This window comes from Crassostrea angulata, chromosome 4, assembly GCF_025612915.1.
Source record: "Crassostrea angulata isolate pt1a10 chromosome 4, ASM2561291v2, whole genome shotgun sequence".
Classification (NCBI taxonomy): domain Eukaryota; kingdom Metazoa; phylum Mollusca; class Bivalvia; order Ostreida; family Ostreidae; genus Magallana; species Magallana angulata.
Window position 1 is genome coordinate 19541552 of NC_069114.1, and position 12163 is coordinate 19553714.

Consider the following 12163-nt stretch of genomic DNA (forward strand, 5'->3'; position numbering starts at 1 on the left):
ATTTTAGTAATTTTTCACAAAAATCAATGTATAGAATGGGCGCTTTTAAAAGCTTATAAAATGTAATTTGATAGGCAAATCATATTTTAAAAACATATTCTGAAACCCAAGTATCATATCATTAGTTCACATTAGTAAAAAAAAATCCAACATTAATGTTATTGTTTTTAAAATCCTAAAACAGACTCATTAATCTGCAGCAATTCTAAATTGCGAAACATGTGATGTTTTCCTTCGCCAATATTACGCCCAAAATATAGTCCTCGTTAGATTCTAAATATTGATTACTTTTTCTATGCAAAGTTGTATGATAGTAAAAAAGAAAGAAAAATATAGTATTTTAATTTCCTTTAATCTTGATTTAATGAACATTTAATCAAATTTAGGTTTGACAAGTCGAAAACCAGAAAAGACTTCTTTCTTAAGGTCAAGATCTAGTAAATGATTCCAGAGTGTCTTTTTGGTGCTAGAACTATTATGACGTCATAATTGATTAGATGAATCTTTTCCCGTATTTTACGGCTATAAAGGAATTATGTAGCAAATAAAACAATATTTCTACATTCTACATTTAATCACGGGAAAAGTAATCCCGGTACCTATATTCAACTTGACATCATTTTAAAGAGTAGGCCAAGAGCTTGTTTAATGCCGTTTTTGAAGAGACTGTAGGCAATCTAGATATTTTCTATTTGTAAAAAAAGGACAAAACTCCGAGATTTGTTACTTTTATCCTTCATATTTCATAGAAAATGGTTGTTTAAAACATGATTTTTCATTGTGTTTACTAAAAATTTAAGCCCCAGTACACCCTTTGAAACAAAGATATTGTTATGAAGCATCATTAAAAGAATTTATGTCTTGAATATCATAAACCTGTAGGCACCTTTCATTTACTAGATCTTGACCTTAAGGGGGAACAGGACACATATAACGTGACTATCATTGCATTGATGCGTTGATATGCTAACTCTACTATGACGTCATAATTGATTTGATTGTATATTGCTATGATGTCATTTATTCATTATGACGTCATACAGGATTTGATAGATCTTTAAAGTAGTCATTGTCAAAACATGAGCTTGTGGAAATTTAACATTTTTAATTTTAGAAATGAAAATTTGCAAAATCATAAACGGTTAATATAATCAGATATATATTCTGATAATGATCTGTTCATATTAATTGATAGATTTAAACAATGCATTACTTTTTTAATGGTTCAAAACAGAATTTAATACAAAAGGTCATAATTCCAGAATAAGGGGTAGGGGTGATTCCTATTGTTAAGTATCTCTCTTAAATGTCAAGAAAGTTGCCATGAAAATTAATTAAGTTTTAAAACACATGCTAAGGTTGATATATTATTTTTTTAATATATAGATTCATTGACAAATTTTTATGTGCCATCACATTTTAATCAAATTTACAATCACAAACTTCAAATTTTGAAGTGCTGATTTCAGCAATATAATGATAAAATCATGATATTGCTTGGTGAAAAAGTCAATGTTGTAAACAATTTTGAAATTTGTTTTCATTCTCAAAATTGATGAATATAATTTGCAAATAAATTCCATTCATCAAATAGAATCATTATTGCAGAAAATTGAAATTGTTAAAAAAATTCATAATGCAAGAAAAGGGGGATAATTCCTTTCAAAATATCTCCCTTGCAGGGTAAGAAAGAAATCATGAAAATTATATATGTTATAGTTGACATCTTAATGTAAATGTGTTAAAAAAGATAACAAAATTAATTGACAAATAATTTTACACTGCAACCCCTTGTTCCCCCTAAAGACCACAGAAAAAAATTCAAAGTCTCTGCCAAAAGAGTAATTATATTTTAATAATATTACTACAATTTACAATTCTCTTAATGACGTGACTATTTAATGAACGTAACAACAATTTTGTAATATAATCACAAAGTTTCTTTTTTTTAATTTCATTTTCAGGTGTATGTTTAGTTTTAGTAAAAAAGGTTTCTCTTGTCCAGGCATACAAATGCCATGGTTTTATTTATGGATGTCCTTCGTCTTCATATCGCAGATCAAGTATCTTTGAACGTAAGTGTTGATTCTTATCTAAACTACATTTTGTTTTAAGAAAACTGTCTCTTGTGTATTAATACTTATAATTCATTGTTGATTTTTTGTTCTTTTATTGTTGATTTTTTTTCTTTTAATGTTATATTAAACATTCACCGGAATTGAATTTTTCAAACTGAAACATATTTCTGTTCTTTAGTTGTTATTTTTTATACTGTAACCGTCAAATAATTATCAAGAACTGCTATATATCATACTTATTAATAAATGTAAAATTCCCGACTTTTCAGTTTATTTTAATTATAAACAACAGTGTCTGAAGTTTTACCATTCGGTAAACAGCAATGTAAAAAAAGTTATTTAACAGATTAAGCGAGTAAATTACCTCTTAATTTACTATTCAATTTTTAATGAAATTGAATTGGAGTGTTCTTTGGAAATAACATTTCATACTATTTTGCAAGTACACCCATGTGAGATTCAGAGACATCATTGTTATTTGTGTTTCCTATTAGATGAAAATAAATAAGGCTCATTCTGTTCACTATTCATGCCCCCTAACCTACATCTTTCATGTCAATAAGTTTTTTCTTGGACTCTGAAACTCAACACTTGCAATTACTAAATGTCTCCTTATAAACACATTGGAAAAATACAGGTAAAACAGGGATAGAGATCAGACTATAATTGTTATCAAAACACAATTCACATTGGTCTGAATGTCATTACAAGAACCAACCAAGTGAACAGATTTGGCGATAAAAACTTGAAAACCAAATTGAAGCCATAGCTCAAGGTCAATGAAAAGCATGACCTCGTAGTGTATACAATTAATTGTTCTATAACAAATAAATAAATATTTGTCACATTGATATTCAGAGATTAGGAATCCTTATGATAAGAGAATCATTCATTGAAATATTCATATATTCAAATATACTTATGTACTATTGGAAGTGTGGTGGACAATGGAAATTGAAATTAATTGAAATGTTATCTGAATTGCGTGCCTTTTTGAAAAGTAATTAATTATATTACCATAAATTGTAATTTAAAGAATTGTCAATATTACTTTCAATTACATCAAAAATTGTACCGTAATTAATAACATTCATTTACCATTACAAATTACCATACCAAATCCATGGTAGTGTGCATGCAATCGAAACAAAACAGCTGCAGTGCTTTTCATTGAAATCTTAATTTCACAATTAACAATTTCAGAAGTACTCTTTTGTTAAAATATTGCAAAAAGCGCCCGATATAATGTTAACCACAAGCTCTACCAGTTCGTAGGGGATAATAAGACCAATTATATATTTCCATTTAATTGACATGTAAACACTAGTAAACACTAGATGAGGACAATTATCATAGAAATGTTATGTACATTTTTCTGTTTTTTATGCAAAGGTCCAGTCAACTGCAGAATTCTAGCTGTACGATAAATTTGGGTTAACGGGCTGTAAAGTTACTATTTAATCCATACAAAATATTTGTATATTTATCGCGTACAAAAGTTTATCATTAACTTAATTTAGGGAATCCGATATATTTCATAAAATTTTTCATACAAACATAGGCTATATAATAATTTGAATCCCATAAAATATTGAAAGGAAAGTTGCCTCGAAAAATAAGCCCTTGTCACAAATACATGTTACCCTTGGTTTAAAATATGCATATATATAGTTAGTCTCGGGATTTTTCACAAGAAGCCCACTTTGAAGCCCAATACTAAAATGAATAAATAGAATAATTCTTTTCAAATTTTGACAAAATCCTGCTGGTATAAGCTATAGCTTCCTTACAATTATAGTGCGTCTGATATAAAATAGCGCTAATGATTGATGATAAGGCATCTGTATGTAACTGGAATTATATATATATATATATATATATATATATATATATATATATATACATATATATATATATATATATATATATATATATCGAATGGGTGTTATTTGATTTTAAAAATGAAAACATGCAGAGTTATTTAATAAGATCTATATTGACTTAATTGCATGTAAAGTATCAAAAAGATAAAGACATGTAACACATAGATGGCAAAAAAATCTACAAACCTGAGACAGAATAATTACATAAAGTTATTTTGTTTTTTCAGATCCAACGTGTATTTATCTTTGGAACGGATGTTTTATTGCCGAACCAACTTGTAAAAGGTATACTTAAAATTTGTTTTTAAGAAAGTATACATCCGGGGCTTGTTTCATAAAGGGTCGTACGTCCATACTTAGCGCTGCGCCGGTGTAAATACGGGACTAGTTTGAATATTTTCCTTTCATTAAAGAGCGCATTTTTACGTCCGACTAAAGTTAAGCCAAAATGTTACGTCTACTCATAGGTAGGCGTAAGTTCGGACGTAAACATAAGTAAGCATATATATTATGAAACGACGATTGTATTTTATTACTAATGCGATTTAGGTTACTTGTATTGTCCCATTCAGATACTGAAAAAGAACGATTTATACTTTTAATCGTGGAATTTGATTGCCACCTGAGTTTCTCCGGAATTAATGTGCACACGGGGGTTTCTCTAGAATAAATTTACGAGAGAGAGAGAGAGAGAGAGAGAGAGAGAGAGAGAATAATTTATATTAAAATCGTGCCCTAATTTTAAATGTATGTGTTGCATTTTATAAACTTACATTATGTTTTCTAAACCATTTTTCTTTCTTTCTACAACATTTATCATGAACAAGTTTACATCACATTTAGTAATAACTTAAGCTTTTAAAAATCTTTCATTAAAATAGCTAATATTTTTTGTAATTGATATATGAACAGTATATTTTTATAACCTGCGATGAATGTACCTTTAGATGCATTAATACTGAATGCAAATAATACTGAAAATCAAAGCCGATTAAACTCACTGATACTAACGCACAATCATTAACTTAATTTGTGATTCTCTTTTTAAAATGAAGATTATGATGTTATTGATACATGGTTTTTAACTACAAGAATGATGACACATTAGAGTTTAGGCAAGTCTGCAATTCAAACTGATTTGATATATACACATTATTATTTGTAAATACTGGATACAGAAAGTTTAACTGATCATAATACCTGTATATGTATAAAATACATTATATTGCGCTAAAATACAAAACCTTGCGAAATGATTGAAAACAAAAATGCATTAATTTTATTTTAGAACCCTAAAATTCGTTTCAATTGAAATGCGCAATGACAAAGAACGACGAAGGTCAGAAAATTGAATGTAAACATCAATATGATAACTTATAAATTTACAGCGACCCAGTAAATTCAAAATTTTCAATATGATAAAAGTAATAAAATAACATATTTTGGACTACCTAATTACTAAAAGTGATATATTGACTATTCTTTTGAGCACATTACACAAGTCATGTACTTCAACAAAATAATACCGAGTAAGCCCTCTTTAAATTAAATAATACATTTAAGATTTCCATGTGTTTTGGACACTAAGTAATACTCCTTGCGCTAGTGTTCCAGAAAATCATATACACTTTACAATTTTCTGGTTTCCGTTTCATTAAGGTCTTCCGTTTCCAACGGAATACCTTATTGTTTTCGTACTGTTTCTTATTAAGGTCTTCCGTTTCCAGCGGAAGACCTTATTGTTTTCGTACTGTTTCTTCTTATTATTAAGGTCTTCCGTTTCAAACGGAAGACCTTATTGTTTTCGTACTGTTTCTTACTATTATTTTTTTCCAAAAATTTTGTGCACGCGATTTCTCAGAAACTATTCAGCCGATTTTGACCATTTTTTCACAGATGATTGCCAGAGGTCATAATTCTAAACGTTTTTTGAAATTTTGAAATCGTCACTTCTGGTATTGAGTTACGGCGGATTTTCTATTTTTTTACGACCTATTTTGTGCAGAGCTGATCTCAGAAACTATTAAAGATATGAATACGAAATTTTCAGGATAGGTAGTCTATAGCTTAAAGTTGTGCACTATTATATTGTTTTACGCCAGTGGCGTCATTTCATGGAGTTCGCCTAGGCACGAAAATTGTGTACGAATTTTCATTAAAAATTTTCATACGTTTTGATCAGTATCGTTTATCAGTTGATATTTTGTTATATAATATATAACAACAGTGGTAGAAAATCAAAAGTTCTTTCCAATAAAAACAAGAAAAAGGGGCTGACCCCTTTAATTAGGGACCAAGAGACTCGTAAAATCTATTACGAATAACTTAAAAACGATAAATATTTTGTTATGCATTATAGAATCAAAGTTGTTGAACACTACATTATCGGTTTGAAAAAACTCATCGTCAGGCCCATGTTTAACGTAATTAGGGATTTTTATCCAATATTTTTTTTTTGGTGTGGGGGGGGGGGGGGGGGTGGGTGTTAATTATGAAATTGTATCAATATTTCATGGTATCATTTAAAATAGAAAAAAAAATCGGACGGAAGACCTACTCATTATTCGTAACGAGGTCGTATCTAGTTATTATTTTTTTTTTCCACAAATTTTGTGCAGACGATTTCTCGAAAACTATTCAATGGATTTCCACCATTTTTTCACAGATGATTAGACTTGATATGAACTTAATACATTTTTGATAATTTTCTTGTCGTCGCTTCCGGTACCGATTTATCAGCCATTTTGTTCATTTTTACGACCTTTTTTGTGCACACTCAAACTCTGAAACTATCAGAGACATGAATATAAAATTTTCAGGATAGGTAGACCATAGTCTGAAGTTGATCCTATTGTTTTTGTTTTACGCCAGTGGCCCCATTCTTAGGAGCTCACTTTGGCTCGAATATTGGGTACGAATTTTGTTCCCAATTTTTTGTCTACAAGATTTCTCAGAGATGGGTCGATAGATTTTATTGAAATTAGCAGGAGTAATGGATCAAAACTTTATCCTCAGGAATTTATTTCATTTTTTCAAAGGTTCATTTCCTGTCGTCCGTTTCCTGTCCCACGTCAAAAATCTTGTGACATTGAGGTCTCAATAATAATTAAGACTTGAGCATTTAGACATTGTAGGATTATAGATCTATAGTTGTAAATCTCTTCAAACTATTTTGTTTTGTTCGTCATAACTTCCGGTCGTCACCGGAAGCACTCTAAAAATTATTTTTTTGCATTAATTTTATTTCATATAGAATTAAAGTATAAATATTAATCCTTACATATGTCATCTATCCACTGTTAAATAAATAAAAAAATTCTACTTCCGGTGAGATATCTCAAATATCTCAGATAGCCTTTTAAAAATTTTTTTAACTGTTTTACCCACATGATGTCAGAAAGTCAAGCAATCAACACACCAGACTAAGACAGATAATAAACCTTTGATAGAAAATGTGTTAAACCACTTTCATTTTGTCGACCGTCAATTCCGGTCCTCACCGGAAGGGTTCAAACAAATCAAGCTGTTTGAAAGTTTAACTATTTCTTTGACAATTTTAGTAAAATAAAGTACTGTGGTCTTATGTTCATGAAATACTAACTTTTATTTTCACTGAGAATTTCCGTTTGTCCACTTCCTTGTCAGGAGACAAAAAATAAATGACTCCACGAAACCTCAAATACGGTGACGACTTGAACAACCAAACTTTGTTTGATGATAGCCTAAAGTATGTATCTGTGTTTACCTTATTTTGATTGATTCGTTGTCACTTCCGGTCGTCACCGGGAGCACTTAAAAATTATTTTTCCCTTAAGTTTGTATATTTCAAATGGAATGAATATATTAGTACACGATCTTATATATTTCAACTATACAATGTTAAATAAGCAATCTAATTCTACTTCTGGTGAGTTATATTAAATTTCTTAAATAGCTATCATTTTTATAAATTTGATATCCGCGGGATTTTAGTCACTGTAAGTGATTGAGACATGAAACTTTAATGAATGATAGACAATTGATTGAAAATGTGTTCAACGGGTTTAATTAAGGTCTTCCGTTCCCAACGGAAGACCTTATAGTTTTCGTACGATTTCTTCTTATTATTATTTTTTTCCACAAATTTTGTGCACGCGATTTCTCGAAAACTATTCGACCGATTTAAATCATTTTTTCACAGAAGATGGGACTTGATGTAAACTTCATATATTTTTGAGATTTTTTCTGTCGTCACTTCCGGTACCGATTTATCGGCCATTTTGCACATTTTCACGACCTATTTTGTGCAGAGCTGATCTCAGAAACTATCAGAGATATGACTATGAAATTTTCAGGATAGGTAGTCTATAGTTTGAAGTTGTGCACTATTATGTTGTTTTACGCCAGTGGCGCCATTTCTTTGAGCTCGCTTAGGCACGAAAATTGGATACAAATTTTGAATCAAAATTTTCATACGTTTTGATCTTTATCTTTTTATCAGTAGATATTTTGTTAAGTGATATATAATAAAAAGTGGTAGAGAATCAAAAATTCTTTCCAACGAAATCAAGAAAAAGGTGCTGGCCCCCTTATTTAGGGGCCAAAACTTTCGTAAACTCTATTACAAATCACTTAAAAACGATACAGATATTGTAATGCATTATAGAAGCAAAGTTGTTGATCGTACCAATATCTATTAGCAAAAATTATTGCCACACCCATTTATTACGTAATTAAGCACTTCTAGGGGCCAAAGTACTTAAAATTTGATGCAATATAACTAGAGAAGCAGAAATATTTTGTTAGACATCATAGAAGAGAAAATGTTTACATTAATGATTTAAATCGATTCCACTTATCAAAACAAGAATTTTAGTCCCCATTAAGGATCTAGATGGCTGGCCCCTATAATATTCAATCATTTGTATCTAAAAAATGACCAATAATTTTAGATGGGTGTAAGAACTAAAAATGTTAGTATTCTTAAGACCTTTTGAAAAAAATCAAGTAAAAGGGGCTGGCCCGTACAATTAAGGGCCAAGCCACTCGTAAAATCTATTACAAATAACTTAAAAACGATAAAGATTTTGTAATGCAGTAAAGAATCAGAGTTGTTGATCGTAATAATATCCATCTGAAAAAATCAATGCCATGCCCATTTATTACGTAATTAGTGATTTTTGGGGGCCAAAGAACTTAAACTTTGACGCACTATATCTAGAAAAGGAGACATTTTTTGTTAAGCATTGTAGAAGAAAAAATGTTTGCAATAATGATTCTAATCGATTCCATTAATTAAAGCACTAATGTCTATCCCCATTAAGGATCTAGAGGGCTGGCCCCTTAAATATTCAATCATTTGTATCTTAAAAAAAAACAATTTAAGATGGTTGTAAGAACAAAAAAATTTAGTATTCGTGGGACCTTTTGAATTAACATAAGAAAAGAGGACTAGCCCCTTAAATTAGGGGCCAAGACACTCTTAAAGTCTCTTACACATACCTTAAAAACGATTTTGTAATGCAGTATAGAAGCAAAGTTGTTGATCGTAACAACATCAGTTTGTACAACTCATTGCCACACCAATTGATGACGTAATTAGAGATTTTAGGGGACTAAAATCTTAAATCTTTAATGTGCTGTATGTGAGAAAGCAAAACACTTTGTTAACCATTTGAAAGGATATTGACAATCGTATACATTATCTGAAAGGGAGGTGTTGAGTGGAAATTCTGAAATTTTATTGATATTTAAATCGTATGGTTTAAAAAATTAACGGAAGACCTACCCGTTACTCGTAACGAGATCGTATCTTGTTATTATTTTTTTCCCCCAAATTTTGTGCACGCGATTTCTCGAAAACTAATCAGCTGATTTCAGCCATTTTTTCACAGATGATGAGTCATGATCTGCATTTTATACATTGTTTTAATTTTTGTTGTCGTCACTTCCGGTACCGATTTATCGGCCATTTTGTAGTTTTTTACGACCTATTTTGTATAGAGCTGATCTCAGAAACTGTCAGAGATATGACTATGAAATTTTCAGGATAGGTGTCTATAGTCTGAAATTTTGCACTATTATTTTGTTTTACGCCAGTGGCGCCATTTCTTGGAGCTCGCCTGGGCACGAAAATTGAATACGAATTTTCATTCAAAATTTTCAAACGTTTTGATTTATATCTTTTTATCAGTTGATATTTTGTTAAGACATATATAACAAAGGTGGTAGAAAATCAAAAGTTCTTTCCAACAAAATCAAGAAAAAGGGGCTGGCCCCTTTATTTAGGGGCCAAAACACTCGTTAACTCTATTACAAATAACTTAAAAACGACAAAGATTTTGTAATGCATTATAGAAGCAAAGTTGTTGATCGTACCAATATCTATTAGAAAAAACCATTGCCACGCCCATTTATTACGTAATTAGGGATTTTTAGGGACCAAAGTACTTAAACTTTGACGCAATATTACTAGAGAGGTAGAAATATTTTGTTAGACATCATAGAAGAGAAAATGTTTCAATTTATGATATAACTGGATTCCACTTATCACAGCACGAATTTCCGTCCCCATTAAGGATCTAGAGGGCTGGCCCCTAAAATATTCAAACATTTGTATCTCAAAAATGATCAACAATTTTAGATGGGTGTAAGAACAAAAAATGTTAGTATTCTTAAGAACATTTCAAAGAAATCAAGACAAAGGGGCTGGCCCCTTAAATTAGGGGCCAAGGCACTCTTAAACTCTATTACAAATAACTTAAAACGACAAAGATTTTGTAATGCATTATAGAAGCAAAGTTGTTGATTGTACCAATATCTATTAGAAACAATTATTGCCACGCCCATCTATTACGTAATTAGGGATTTTTAAGGGCCAAAAAACTTAAACTTTGACGCAATATAACTAAAGAAGCAGAAATATTTTGTTGAGATCATAGAAGAGAAAATGTTTGAATTTATGATTAAATTCGATTCCACTTATCAAAACACGAATTTTTGTCCCCATTAAGAATCTAAAGGACTGGCCCCTCAAATATTCAATCATTTGTATCTCAAAAGTGATCAACAATTTTAGATGGGTGTAAGAACAAAAAATGTTAGTATTCTTAAGACCTTTTCAAAGAAATCAAGAAAAAGGGGCTGGCCCCTTTTTTTGGGGGGGGGGGGGGGCAAGAGACTTGTAAAGTCTATTACAAATTACATAAAAACGATTAAGATTTCGTAATGCATTTTAGAAGCAAAGTTGTTGATTGTAGCAATATCTATCTGGAAAACTCATTCCCACACCCATTTATTACGTAATTGGGGATTTGTATACATTATCTGAAAGTGTGTGTGTTGGGGGGGGGGGGGGGGATAATTCTGAAATTGTATCGATTATTCATGGTATGATTAAACAGAAATCGTAAGGATGACCTACTCGTTACTCGTAACGAGATCGTATCTAGTTAAGGTCTTCCGTTTCCAGCGGAAGACCTTATTGTTTTCGTACTGTTTCTTATTAAGGTCTTCCGTTTCCAACGGAAAACCTTATTGTTTTCGTACTGTTTATTATTATTTTTTTTTTCCAAATTTTGTGCACGCGATTTCTCGAAAACTATTCAACCGATCTGAACAATTTTTTCACAGATGATGGGAAATTATCTGAATTTTATATGTTTTTGAATTTTTTGTCGTCGTCACCTCCGGTCCGGATTTACGGTCGATTTTGTAATTTTTTACGACCAATTTTGTGCAAAGTTGATCTCAGAAACTATAAGAGATATGACTTTGAAATTTTCAGGATAGGTAGAGCATGGTTTGAAGTTGTGCACTATTTAGTTGTTTTGCACCAGTGGCGCTATTCCTTGGAGCTCGCTTAGGCACAAAAATAGGGTACAGATTTCGAATCAAAATTTCCATATGTTTTGATCAGTATCTTTTTATCAGTTGATATTTTGACAAGACATATAGAACAAAAGTAGTAGAGAATCAAAAGTTCTATCCAATAAAATCAAGAAAAAGGGGCTGGCCCCTTTAATTAGGGACCAAGAGACTCGTAAATTCTATTACGAATAACTTCAAAACGATAAATATTTTGTTATGCATTATAAAAATCAAAGTTGTTGATCTCTACATTATCGGTTTGAAAGAGTCAGCGTCAGGCCCATGTCTGACGTAATTAGGGTTTTATTCTTTATCTTCAATTTTTTTTTTGGGGGGGGGGGTTAATTTTGAAAT

General features: G+C 30.8%; 1 protein-coding gene across 5 annotated transcripts in view; it reads left to right on the plus strand.

The window, feature by feature from the left end:
• Positions 1-12163, plus strand: part of LOC128179773 (uncharacterized) — a 94974-nt gene that overhangs the window by 8537 nt on the left and 74274 nt on the right. For 4 of the 5 annotated variants that reach the window (XM_052847358.1, XM_052847357.1, XM_052847361.1 and 1 more), the window contains exons 3-4: positions 1965-2075; positions 4189-4246. In XM_052847358.1, coding sequence (XP_052703318.1) covers positions 1965-2075; positions 4189-4246 — 169 coding nt within the window. The remainder of the gene's footprint in view (positions 1-1964; positions 2076-4188; positions 4247-12163) is intronic. The other variant, XM_052847359.1, reaches the window with a different exon arrangement.